We start from the raw sequence: 13,797 nt of genomic DNA on the forward strand, positions 1-13,797 counted from the left end.
CCTGCCTCATCCCCAAAAGACAGCGTGCCACCCCCTCCACCTGCCATCCTGTCCCATACAGTATCCAACCACCTCCTCACAGCATCTCCCAGGCTCAGGACCCAGGGACTTGTATTGATCTCTCTGCCCTTCAGAGGCAGCCAGCCTTTGTGTGTAGCTTGTGAAATGCAGATTATGTAGGTATTTTTGTGCAACTTAGGAGCATGTATAACTGCATTTTAAAAAAAATTACTGATTCGTGTCTCTGCAATCCCAAAGCATGGCCCTGCTCAACTTTAATGGATGTACTTGAACTGTGGCTTTTCCCTCCCTTGAAGGGCACTGTGTTGGCACTCGCTGAGAAGAACTTCGATGACACCATTGCAGAAGGAATAACTTTCATCAAGTTTTATGCTCCATGGTAAGTGGCTGTTTAATTAGAAACTACTTTGTCCTAGTGTACTAAGTCACATCATGTTTTTCAGCTCACTTGCCATCCCTCCAGACTCAATGTTGGGCACATGTTACATTTACATGTAGATCATGTAGTAGGAGATAAGGAAACGTTATTATGTTCCTGTATTCAATTATGTTAAAATTCAGTGGCCTCAACAATTACATATGGAGAATGAGGCTAAAGTTCTGTCACCTTTGGTGAAAACATAAAAATGGAGGCAAATTACGATGGCCACATTCAGTTTTGTGGTATCTGCACTTTTCCAAATAGATTGCCTTTTTATTTTTTGCACTAAACAATGAGTGTTATGATATAGCTTTGCTCCTCGGTTCTTTTAAGTAATGTTATAGAGAAATCCAGTAGATTCTGTTCTAGCCATTCTGTATGCCGCGCAGTTTCCTGAACCTCTATGCCATGTGGTCTTGGAGACCAGAGCAGAAATGGGTTGCAGGTAGGGTGAGATCCATACAGTCAACCTGGATGTCTTTTAATTCCTTTGAAACCCCAGTTTCCTCAGCTGAAAAATGGGAGTAACTTTTTGTCTTCACAAATAAAACAATCCATTTGGAAAAGCAGAGTGTTCAGGACAACATTAGATTCTTTATCTAAACATGATAAAGGCATCAGTTGTCTTGTTTGTTACACTCCACACGTTTCTGAGAAACTAACAGCAGCGGTAAACAGTTAAGTACAGGACTCGCAGGAAGCATAGCAGTGCCTTTCAAATAATTTTCAACATTTAAAAAGCTAAAGCTCCGTAGATCAAGTATCAAGAAAGAGGATCCCGTTTTGCTGAAGGGGAGCCATCCATACGGCAGGAGGGTGTCAAAAGAGACTTGGGAACAAAGTCGGGCGGAAGGGAGGGTTTGAACCAAACTTGGGCATGGCCTTGAAGCTCATGCCAAATCACTGAAGTACCAAGGAGGCCTTAAAATGGTTTTGAAATTTTGAGACCATAAGCAATCAAATCTAAAATGTCTTTGGCATTCAAGTGACTTTTTAGAAAATTCGTGGCATCTGCCTTGTTCCCCCGCTCCTGCTCCATTTGCAAACCAGGTAGCTCCATTTGCAACCTGCCTGGTTGAGATCCTGGTCTCAGGATCTCAACTTGTTTTCAGGCTGGCTGGCTTCTGTCACATTATCTGAAAGTCTCCTTGGATCAACTTTTCATTCTTCTTTTGGGATGGGAGGAGGAGGAAGAGTTCGTGTGCACCTAGTGGGAGAATTTGATATTTTCTAAATTTCTAGGCAATTGTTGACTGTCCCATACAGAAGAAACAGGGCTTGTCTTGGCAGCAAAGTGTAGGTGAATGATCTCAACCCAGAATCTCAACAAAGCTGCCATTTTTCTCTTCCTAGGTGTGGTCATTGTAAGAATCTGGCTCCCACTTGGGAGGAACTCTCTAAAAAGGAATTCCCTGGTCTGGCAGGGGTCAAGATAGCTGAAGTAGACTGCACCACTGAACGGAATATTTGCAGCAAGTATTCGGTGGGTACTTGGGTGGACTCTGATGGGGTCTGTGAGTGTGGGAAGTAGAGACTAGGGGAACTGTGACTCAGCCAGGATCAATCACTCTGCCCTCATCCTGTCAACAGACCGGTTTCTGTGTCCCTTTGAGTTGTGTTGTTTTGAGAAGCAAAACAGATCCCCTCTCAAAGGAAAGGCATTCTTCTCTGCCTGCTTTTTAGTTAGTATCCATGTTTCAGTGCAGGTTTTTAGGCCTTGCTGAGTATAAGGCTGTGAAGTAACAGATCTCATGCCATGGACTATGGAGCTGCCCACACCGCCATTGCTGATGATTGACCAGTGGCCTGTAGTCTTTGCCATAAATACCCAAGTCGCTCATTTTTCACACATAAGCCAACATTTTAAAATGCGGTGGCTGAATCTAAGAATCATTTCAACATAACCTTCTTTCTGAAAGGGCCATGCCAAAGTCGGTCCTGTGCTTGGGTTAACTACTGCCTTAATTCCAAGCTGTTAGCACAATCTGATGGCCTGGAAGATTTGTACTTTTTATTTCTCCTTTTGCATTATTAAAACACTTTTGGAGCCTTTTAGATGGAGAATAAATATAACCCAGACGTACTTTCCCTATCATTAATAGATACCAATTGTTTTTTGTGCCCTAAAATTCTTAAAGAAACTAGTTGCAACTGTAAAATGTATCTCCAAGGATCTTGCTCTCATGGTCTGGTCTGCAGACCAGCAGGGCATCACCAGGGAGCTTGTTGGAAATGCAGACTCCCAGGCCTGCCGAAGCCAAGTCCATCTTCACCAGATCCCCAGATGCTCGTGTGCACAGTAAAGACGGAATGGGTCTACTTTATAGTAAAATCATTCCTTTGATGCTAATCTTTAATGATGTAATTTTGAATTAAGAAGTGAACACACAGCCCTCAGGTTTGCTTTCTAAACGGTCTGCTCCTGTTTTAATGGAATATACATACACGAAGTGTATATTCCAGCCACAATGGGCGGAGTGTATCTGGTTTTATTTAGAAAGCGTTTTTTATGTGATCTGGGCTGCTGGTTTGCAAACTTTTTTCTTTTGTGTTTTTAAGGTTCGAGGCTACCCTACTTTGTTGCTTTTCCGAGGAGGGAAGAAAGTCAGCGAGCACAGCGGAGGCAGAGATCTTGACTCGTTACACCGCTTTGTCCTTGGCCAAGCGAAAGACGAACTCTAGAAACGCAGAAGTCACCTCTCCTGCCAGGCTCCTGCACCCTGCATCTAGGAGTTCAAACCCACAGAGGCCACTGGGTTCCTGGTGGTGGCTGTTCAGAAAGCGGAACAGACTGAGCGTGCGGTATCTTCTTTGTGTGTGTGTTTCTCAAGCCAACACACTCTACAGATTTAGTTTCTCTAAGTAAATGTGTAACTCACGGTCACTGTGTAAACTAAATATTTTCAGTGGCGATATGTCCCCTTTGACCCTCTCTTGATGAAATTTAAATGGTTTCCTTTGAGACTAAAATAGGGGGAAATCAAATTGCTGGACTATTTTTGGCTCCTGAGTGATTTTGGTGAAAGAAAGCACATCCAAAGTATAATTTGTTAACTGCCCATGAGTTTTGGAAAGGCGGCCTTGTGGCAGTATTGACGTTCCTCTGATCTTAAGGTCACAGTTGACTTAATACTGTGGTTGGTCCGTAGCATGGAACAGATTTAAATGCAAAAACCCACACCTCTGGAAGATACCGTCACGGCCACTGCTGGAGCTTCTGTTCTGTGAATGCCCTCTCAATGTGAGAGGCTAGCCATAATGAAAGCAGCGGTACTTCTGACTGTGCCTGAGTAAGAGAATGCTGATGCCATAACTTCGTTACTTGTCAAATCAGTTACTGTTCAGGGGATGCTTCTGTTTCTCACGGGGTGATACATTTCTTTAGTTCATCATGTTAACGTGAAGACAGAGTCCACGTGAACTTTAAGACTGGATGTCTCCCATAGAAAGGGTAGGCATGGAAAATTCCACGAGGCTCGTTCTGAGTATTTCATTAACTCAGAAAGATTCCGGTTGTATTTGTCTCCTAGGGTGACAAGACCAGATTAGCATTCCCAGGCCTGGGTATCCAGGGAGGCTCAGCAGCTCCCCTGAAGGGCCCTAACTAGAGAGTTTCTGATTCTGTTCCTCAGTAGTCCTTTTAGAGGCTTGCTCTACTTGGTCCGCTTCAAGGAGGTCGACCTTCTAATGTATGAAGAATGGGATGCATTTGATCTCAAGACCAAAGACAGATGTCAGCGGGATTGCTCTGGCCCTGATGTGCACAGCTGTGGCAGCTGTTGATGTCAGCGTCCTCTAACTCATGCTATCCTTGTGAGTAAACTTTTACTATCTCCTTCGGGAATAAGCACTTGTAGGACTAAGCTCTAAGATAGGTGTTCGTCCTTTTACTATCGAGCTACTTCCCATAGTAACCACTTTGTGTCCAACACCCTTCACCCACCTCCCATGCGCAGGGGGATGTGGACACTTGGCCCAAAGTAACTGGTGGTAGGAATCTTAGAAATAAGACCACTTACACTGTCTGAGGCAGAAGATAACAGCAGCATCTCGACCAGCCTCTGCCTTAAAGGAAATCTTTATTAATCACGTGTGGTTCACAGATAATTCTTTAAAAAAAAAAAAGAAGCCCCAACCTCCTAGAGAAGCACAACTGTCAAGAGTGGCTTCAGCTTTGCATCATGAGTCTTCTGTTCCAGGAAAATCAAAGTGGTACAATTTGTTTACACTATGATACTTTCTAAATAAACTCTTTTTTTAAAAAAGTCTGGTCTTTCCTTCAATGTTACAGCAAAACAGATATAAAATAGGCAATAAATTATAGTTTATATTTACAAAAAAAGCTGTAAGTGCAAACAGTTGTAGATTATAAATGTATTATTTAATCATTTTACTATGAAATTGCCTTCCCAGTACATGATTGTGAAAAAGACATTTAGAAAATATTCTAAAATTTAATCTGAGCCTCACTTTCTACAAGGGAAATCATGATTTCAGTTCATAAACAGCACACTCATCCCCCAATGCCATTCTTCCATGCTGGGCACCCTTCCTCATTTTATTTCCTTCGTTAGTCTGCCCCTGTGGTGTGGTACGCTGGATAGTAAAGAGACAGAGAACCGCTTCCGCTTTTAGAGTCGGCAGTCCAGAGGTTAACGTGCAAGTCAAAGAACCATTTCAGTAATTCCAGTAAGAGGTGCAGTATTGCCTTCACGTGTTACATGGCTATGCACCCCTTGCAGCCTTACCTCAGAATGTAATCAGTCTACTTGTGGTACTAGCAAAGAGTACAGCAAGTGGAGGGTTGAGGTGTAGAAATGGTATGACTTGTTTCGGCTGAAATAAGTATATTTTCATACCAGCAAAACTCCAGCCCAAACATACAACAGCAATGACTGAGATAAACGTGCACCATGGAGCCCTGGCTGTGGCCTGGGCTGTGGGTCCTGCATGAAGCTGGACTTCCTGGGGATGAAATTGAACAGAGGTGTTCCCTCCATTTTCTCAATTTCTGTTTGTAAAATCTACCTTTGATAGACAGTACTGAACCAGCTGATAATTTAGCCAAGAATACATTTAACTCCTTTGAGATTATTTTCCCTATTTACTAACACCCCAAATTGCTTGATGTACAGCTAAAACTAATTTTTGGTGGGGTTTTTGGGGGAGGAGAGCTTCAAGATTATGTTTCTGTAGTTACCAGACCTTATACTACAGACATCCAAACTCGGCCACAGACCAACAACTACTCACGTCATTACCAAGTGAGCAAATTATGAATGAGGTCCTTTAAAATCTTCTTAGGTAATAAGGCACTGGCATGAGATGGTTTCAAAGTCTCATCGTCCCACCTCCAATTGTGCTTCTGTTTTTTAAGGCAGATGTAATCTAGGAATGCAAGGCAGAATGTGTGTCCCCAGCATCTGGTGTCAAGTTAGTGGCATCCACAAGCTCTTACAACCATATTCCTGTATTTTTTCAGAATGACATTGGAGTTGTCATCAAAGTAAAGAACCGAGATGGCATTTAGTTTAGTTGGCGCACAGCACGGTTTGGGGACATACTCAGGGTTCATAAGGTGAACCTGTTCCAAAACAGAAGGGGAGAAATGTACCTTAGAAATGACAGCTGGTCTCAGCTTACTCCCACCTACAAAACAGAGTCTCCGAGAACTCACCAGGGTCTGCACGATCGCGTGGTTGGTTGCGTTCATGTGTGCGTTCAGTGGGAAGGAGCATTCTCCGTCACAGTAATTGGCAGCGTAGCCCTTGGGTGCAATGATCCAGTCCTTAATTTAATGCAAAGGAAGCAAGAAAAGATTAGCATGCACTTCTCACACTATCTGTGCTTTTCAGGAATGCTATGAAAAGGTATTTTTCACATTGGGCAGGCAAGGAGACAGATGCAGGAAGGCTTAGGAATTTGTCCAAGTTCACATTCCAGTGGCAATGCTAGGAGGTGAACCTGGTTGATCTGACCCCAGAGCCCTCGCTCCTTGCACAGGCCCGCAGGGCCTCAGCTGCTACCTGCCTGGTAGGCCTGGAAGCGCATAGGTTGCAATATGTGCTTGGACCCAAAGCAGCCTTTCCAGGAGCCCACGGTGCTCATGTGGAAGCAGTGCCACCTGCATATGGAAGCTGTCTTCTATCACTCACCACCTATGATTAAAGTTGCTACTTTCCTTACAAACTAGTGAAGGTTCTCAGGTATGAGGCAAATGTGAGCTCTTCATTGTTTGGGTCTTCTCCAACCCTGTCTCAATTTAAATTTGTTTAAATGCCCAAATATATGTTCTATGGGCTTTGAAAGGATGAGGTAAGAGCATTGGGAAGTATGGCTATTGATCACAGAGCTCAGGCACCCTAGGAACATGTCGGGGTGCTTGGTGCCCCACAGACGAAGCTTCCTCTGCCTCCCTCCAGGAGCCTCAGTGTTTGGGAGGGCTCCTGAGGACTTCCACAGAAGGAAGCAGCTCAGCCTTCAAGCTCTAGGTATTTGGTGATGGCTGCCACCATTCTAATGAGAATAAACTGCTCAGAAAGGACCTTTGTCCCCCATGTCCAGAGAACTCACCTGCCATCCCAGGTCTTGGAAGCTCACATATAGCTCATGCTTCCTGCAGGCTGTCTTTAATTCACTGCTGTTGTAATCTGTTGGAGGAGATCAAAAGACACACCCATCAACTCATTTATTCCTTCATTTAAAAACATACACAGAGAGTTTGCCACATGCCAGTGCTGTACCAGGCTCAGGATAGCCGCCCAGACAAGTGTGGTCACCCAACAGCTACGTCAGTTTCCTGACTGTTGGCTTGAATGTTTTATGGACTCTGTTTTGTCCACCCTGGGGTCAGTACTGGGCACAAGGTGACCTGAGTGGACACCTTTTTTTTTTTTTTTGAAATGAAGTCTCACTCTGTCACCCAGGCTGGAGTGCAGTGGTGCAATCTCGGCTCACTGCAACCTCCGCATCCCGGGTTCAACTGATTCTCATGCCTCAGCCTCCCAAGTAGCTGAGATTACAGGTGCATACCACCACGCCTGGCTAAGTTTTTTGTATTTTTAGTAGAGACAGGGTTTCACCATGTTAGCCAGGATGGTTTTGATCTCCTGACCTTGTGATCCAACGGCCTCAGCCTCCCAAAGTGCTGGGATTATAGGTGTGAGCCACTGTGCCTGGCCTTGAAGGGACACCTTTAAGCAACAGAGGCATTGTGAACCCTGCTGCATGCAAGGCCTATGGAGGAGTGAGCCAACTTGCCCAGGACATCCCGGAGGCACCTGACTGGGAAGGCATCACATTCACATGATCAGATGACAGTACCAGGCAGGATTTGCTGTGGTCCAAACAGGGAGGACCATCTTGAAGCTGCATAGGGGCTTTAAAGACAGTCGCCAGGCCAGGAGAGTATCCTGAAGGAAGGGTTATGGTGGAGTGGGGCCTAACCAGGAGGCCCAGGAACGGGGGAGAGGGAGACACTGCGCAGTGGCAATGCTCTCTCTAGGTGTACTCCCACCTCACTGCCAGGGTTGAGCCCTTGTGTGCTAAAGCAATAATACTAAGCCAGCGTTCCCCATGAGACTCTGCTGAAGCGCATATACCTGCCCTGCGTGACACACGAGCCACTAGCCTGGCTTAACCCAATCACCAGCAAGAACACTGGGAGTCCCTTTTTGCTGAGACCCACTGGAGCGGCTCTTACGTGACATGTTTTCTGCCTGGCACCACAGCAAATAGAAGGTAAGTCAGACATGGCTTCCCTCCTCCAAGAACATAGTGAACGAAGGGGTGGTGTGAAACAGACACACAACTCCAATACAAACCAGAACATGGATACTACAGACAAGGGCCATAGGCAAATACCACTGGGAGTTCAGAGAAGGGACAGTTCGGAGTGGGACCAAGAGGAAAAGACAGGAGTTCTGCTGGAATGGATTTAAGGATGTGTCAAGCAGGGTCAGATGAGATAAAGCTGGAGAAATGAATGGCCTAGGCTGCCCCCCACAATGCTTCAGACTTCCCACCAGAGGCACAAAGTGAACCTCTGCAGGCTTTTGAGCTGGAGAGCAACATATTTCGAGCTGTGATTCTAAAGAATTAATCAATCTGGAGCTGTGTGTGAGAGTTCTAGAGAGGGTGGAGGGGTTGAAGGGAAGGAGAAGGCTTCAGAGAAAGGTTCGTCATCTGTGGGATGTCAGTGGGTATAAGAGCCTAGGTCATTTCCAGGCTATCCCTTCCCTTTTCATCTACATAAGCCAAAAAGTCACCTAATTGTCAAAAGCCTGTTTCAACTGGATTTGCAAACTTCTAATTCCCAGTCTTCCTGGCTCTGAAGCAGGTGGGGGCATGTAGATTTCATGATTTTTTTTTTTTTTTAATGGAGTCTTGCTCTATCTCCCAGGCTGTAGTGCAATGGAGTGCTCTTGGCTCACTGCAATCTCCACCTCCCAGGTTCAAGCAATTATCCTGCCTCAGCCTCCCAAGTAGTTGGGACTACAGGTGTGAGCCACCATGCCCAGGTAATTTTTTGTATTTTTAATAGAGATGAGCTTCAACTTGTTGGCCAGGTTGGTCTCAAAACTTTTGACCTTAAGCGATCTGCCCACCTTGACCTTTCAAAGTGCTGGGATTACAGGCGTGAGCCACCGCGCCCCACGACATTTCATGATTTTTTAAGGAAAAGAGACAAACAGTAACTCAGGCCAGTAGCCCATACTGGGAGAAGAGATGGGCCAACTTTTTTAGGTGGTTTATAATTCTAAATGTATTCATCCTCTCCACCTGCCTGTGTTACCCAATAGAACCTCCCTCACTGTAACTTCAAGGACCCCAGAGAAGCCCTGACGGGAAATTTTCACAATGCAGAACACCAAGGAGTCTCTCAGTAAAAACAATCAACCAACAAGCACTATGAGACAGAAACTTCCTACTGAAAAGAACCCATGAACAAAAATGAAGCAGCCACATAAAGTCTCTCAAGAGGTTAGCTAGAATGCAAGGGAGGACCCAGAGGACCCCAGAGATGAATAAAAGTTGCCTAAACAACTCTAAAGGAAGAATACCAAAACCAAAAAACAAAAACTAGGGGAAAAAATGAAGAATATCTAAAATAATGGAAGGGGAAAAAAGAAGGACTAGAAACTTTAAAGCTAGATTATGGGGGGAAACATGAAAAAAAAAAACAGGTAGATGTAAAAAGAATCAAATAAAACTTTTTATAAAAACCATAATCATTGAAAATAATGAAATCAGATTAGATATAACTGAAGATCAGATTAAACAGGTTAAACATTAGTTGTCTAATTAACAGGTTAGTTAACAGATTAGTTATACATTAAACAGATAAGTATCAAATTAGATATAACTCAGGACAGAATTAAAGAATTCAACAAGATATTTGAAGAAATCTCTTCAAATATAGCACAGCGTCAAGTGGCCAAAATGTATGAATCTCTGTAAAGAGACATGAAAGAGAGAATGAAAACTCCACCATATTTTTAATAGGAATTTCTGAAGACAGAATAGGGGAGTAGTATTTGAAGACATAATGACTGGGAATTTTCTAGAACTAAAGAAAGGCAAACATATTTAAATTGAAAAGGCCTGACGAATTCCAAGTAGATCAGATAAATTATAATCTAGCCATATCTAGTGAAACTATAGTATATCAAACACATAAATTCTTAAAAGTAACCCAGTTAAAACTACCTACAAAGAAACATGAAATTGATAGCAAACTTAAAAATGCACATTAAAAAATTAATATGAAAATGATGCCATCAGCCTAGAATGCCATACCCAACTGTAGTGGACATTTACTGCTTCTGCTACCCAGCTTTCAGGAACACTTCCCATTTGGGGGAATGCCTAGATAGGTGGGAATCAGAGCCCCATTTCCCATGACAGATAGCTCCCCTCTTTGTCCCCTAGCATCTGAAGTATGGACTTATGACTTCATCAAAGCCAATCAAATGTCTCCATCCTGTAGTAGATAACTTGAGGGAGTGAGTCAAAGGTGAAATCAAGAATGAGTAATATGGCAGCCAGTGTCTAGGGTGATACCCCCTTGGTGGGATCCAAAGCACACTGTCCCCATGACCAGATCTGAGGCTTGATTTCCTGAATTTAAGTCTCCAGCCTTTGTTGATTGGATAAGTTCCCTGCTACCTTCATTTTTCTCTTTCATTAGAGTGTGCTTCTACCACATGCAATCTAGAGCCCGGTGATAGTTAATTCTGTGTCAGCTTGACTGAACTATGGAATGCCCAAGTAGCTGATAAACCTTTTTATTTTTTCTGCAACAGGGTTTTGCTCTGTCACCCAAGCTGGAGCACAGTAGCACAATCATGGCTCACTGCAGACCTCCTGGGCTCAAGCTATCCTACCACTCAGCCACCCAAGCAGCTGGGACTACAGGAACAGGCCACCATGACAAGCTAACTTTTAACGTAGAGATGGGGACTTGCTATGTTGCCAAGGCTGGTCTCAAACTCCTGGCCTCAACCAAGCCTCCTGCCTTGACCTCTGAAAGTGCTGAGATTACAGGTATAAGCTACTGTGCCTGGCAATTGTTAAGCTGTTATCTTTGGGTGTGTCTGTGAAGGTGTTTCTGGAAGAAATAAGCATTTAGTCAGTAGACTGAGTACAGCAGGCCTGCCCCCACCAAGGTGGTTAGGTATCATCTCTTCTGTTAGGGCCCAGAGAGAACAAAAGTAGGAAGGGCAAATTCTCTTTTATTGAGCTGGGGTATTGTCAGCCGGCCCCAGTTCACAGGGCTTTGATCTCCAACTGGGACTTACACCAGTGGCTCACCTGGTTCTTAAGCTTTTGGACCCGCACTGAATTACACCACCAGCTTGCTTGGACCCCAGCTTGCAGAGGCAGCCCATGGGACTTCTTGGCCTTGATAATTGCCTGAGTCCATTCCCCTAATAAATCTCCTCCTATATAGCTCTATATATCCTATTGGTTCTGTTTCTCTGAAAACATGACTAGTAAAAGCCCTGACTAGCTAAATTATTATTCAATAGTTAGGGAATAGAGAGTACAGGGTGGCAGTGTGCTATCTCATATAGCGTTGACAAGCTTGCCTGGATTTGTTTCTGTGGGCTTTTAAAAATTTTTTGAGACAGGGTCTCATTCTGTTGCCCACACTAGAGTGCAATGGTGTGATCATGGCTCAGGCAGCCTCAACCTCACGGTTTAAGTGATGCTCCCACTTCAGCCTTCCAAGTAGCTGCATGTACATCACATGCCTGGCTAACTTTTTATTTATTTATTTTTTTTGAGATGAAGTCTCGCTCTTGTCCCCCAGGCTGGAGTGCAATGGTGTGATCTGGGCTCACCGCAACTTCCATCTCCTGGGTTCAAGTGATTCTCCTGCCTCAGCCTCCTGAGTACCTGGGATTACAGGCACTCACCACCACACCCAGCTAATTTTTATATTTTTAGTAGAGACTGGGTTTCACCATGTTGGCCAGGCTGGTCTCAAACTCCTGACCTCAGGTGATCCACCCGCCTTGGCCTCCCAAAGTGCTGGGATTCAGGCGTGAGCCACCATGCCCGGCACACCCAGCTGATTTTTTAAATACTTTGTATAGATGGTGTTTCTCTATGTTGCCTAGGCTGGTCCTGAACTCCTGAGCTCAAGTGATCTTCCTGCTTTAGCCTTCCAAAGTGCTGGGATTACAGGTGTGAGCCATGTCACCTGGCCTTGTCTTTCTGTTAAGATATCTTCTAAGCAAAGGAAGAATCTCGGGAGTGAGGCGTGAGGCCATCTGGGGTGAGAGTATTCCCTAGAGTGGGAATGACAACATGAAAACCCCGAAACAGCAGCCTGCTTCACATATTCCAGGAACAACCAGGTGGAGCCTGCGATGTGTTTATTAGAAACCCACATCCTCTATCAGCCTCCAGGGAACACAGCAGTTAGGCGTGGCCATGTGCCTGGATTCTGCCCACGAACATGGGGGAGAAGGGATGTGTGGTGCTGTCAAGCCTGGCCCTCCTAACTACCCACCCCCTCTGCCCCACCAGCCTTCTACCCTCCACTCACTCTTCCCTCTCCTGCCAGCTGGGTGCAGCAGGGGAGTTTCCTGAAGACTCCAAGGCCCTAGCACCCTGTACTCTTAAAGGTGTCCTGGGTTAGATGATAAACTGCATTGCATGATCCCCCTACTTACAGTCTTAGTCTAGAACTTTCCCATCCAAACTCATTCTGCTTGTAAAGTAAGCTTCCTCCAAAATACCCTCTCTGTGCTAGGGACCATAATGTCCATGAAGATCAACTTGGCATCATTTGATCATTTAAAAATCAAAGATTTCTACAAACAACTTTCTTTTGCAGGTCAAGCAGACATGGGCAGTGTGAACATAATAAATATATCTGGTCTTTGTCCCCAATTCCTGGCACCAAGCTTTGACAACTCTTGGACTTCCCTGAGTGTCTTTGTTATGCTCATGAGGCCCTAGATAGTACACGGTGGGTCCCTCACACTCTCTAGGGCCTCATTAGCTTCAAGGGGAGGGCTAGTTACCAAAAAAGCCAAGCACAGGATTAGGGGGTTGGAACTTTGGCTTAGCCTGGCCTCTGGGGGGCTGGAGATGGAGTTCATGTGGCCAATGATTCAACTGTGCAGAGCAATGAAACCCCACATAAAAACTCTAGACAGTGAGGCTCAGTGGAGCTTCCAGATTGAACATACTGATGTTTCAAGAGGACGGTGCACCCAGAAGGGTGTGGAAGCTCTGACTACCCATGCCCATCCCCTTGACCTTGCCTAGGAGTCTCTTCATTTGGCTGGTCCTGAGTCATACCCCTTATAATAAAACTATGATTGTAAGTACAGCACTATCCTGAGTTCTGTGAGTTGTTCCCGCAAATTATCAAACATGAAGGGTGGTCATGCGAACTCCCAAATTTGTAGGCAAGACAGATAGAAGCATGGCTGCCCTGTGGGTGTCACTTGTGCCTGGTGACATCACAAGTGAAATGACAGCAGTCTCACTGGGGACTTTGCCCTTTAATCTGGGTCTATGCTAACTCCAGGTGGCTATCGTCAGACTTGAATTGAGGCCAGAGGTGGTGGCTCATCCCTGTAATCCCAGCACTACTGGAGACTAAGGTGGGAAGACCGCTTGAATCCAGGAGTTGGAGACCAGCCTGGACAACACAGACCCTGTCTCTACAAAATATAAAATTAGCTGGGCATGGTGGTGTGTGCCTGTGGTCCCAGCTATCTGGGAGGCTAAGGTGGGAGGATTGCTTGAGCCCTGGAGGTTAAAGCTGCAGTGAGCCCTGACTGTGCTACCATACTCCAGCCTTCGGGGGAAAGCCAGACCCTGTCTCAAAAAAA

At 45.0% G+C, this 13,797-nt stretch overlaps 2 protein-coding genes across 3 annotated transcripts in view; one reads left to right on the forward strand and one right to left on the reverse strand.

Moving 5' to 3' along the window:
* The window catches only part of TXNDC5 (thioredoxin domain containing 5), a 28,655-nt gene extending 23,954 nt beyond the window's left edge, over positions 1–4,701 (forward strand). For both annotated transcript variants that reach the window (XM_017526737.2, XM_017526739.2), the window contains exons 8-10: positions 318–400; positions 1,796–1,925; positions 3,002–4,701. In XM_017526737.2, the coding sequence (XP_017382226.1) occupies positions 318–400; positions 1,796–1,925; positions 3,002–3,124 (336 nt within the window). In that variant the 3' untranslated portion in view covers positions 3,125–4,701. The remainder of the gene's footprint in view (positions 1–317; positions 401–1,795; positions 1,926–3,001) is intronic.
* BMP6 (bone morphogenetic protein 6) overlaps positions 4,505–13,797 on the reverse strand; it is a 163,675-nt gene continuing 154,382 nt past the window's right edge. Inside the window, exons 5-7 of the mRNA XM_017526736.2 lie at positions 7,016–7,092; positions 6,120–6,230; positions 4,505–6,026 (exon numbers count right to left, since the gene is read on the reverse strand). Of these exons, the coding sequence (XP_017382225.1) occupies positions 5,877–6,026; positions 6,120–6,230; positions 7,016–7,092 (338 nt within the window). The 3' untranslated portion in view covers positions 4,505–5,876. The remainder of the gene's footprint in view (positions 6,027–6,119; positions 6,231–7,015; positions 7,093–13,797) is intronic.

Source organism: Cebus imitator, unplaced genomic scaffold (assembly GCF_001604975.1).
Source record: "Cebus imitator isolate Cc_AM_T3 unplaced genomic scaffold, Cebus_imitator-1.0 Scaffold43, whole genome shotgun sequence".
Lineage (NCBI taxonomy): Eukaryota > Metazoa > Chordata > Mammalia > Primates > Cebidae > Cebus > Cebus imitator.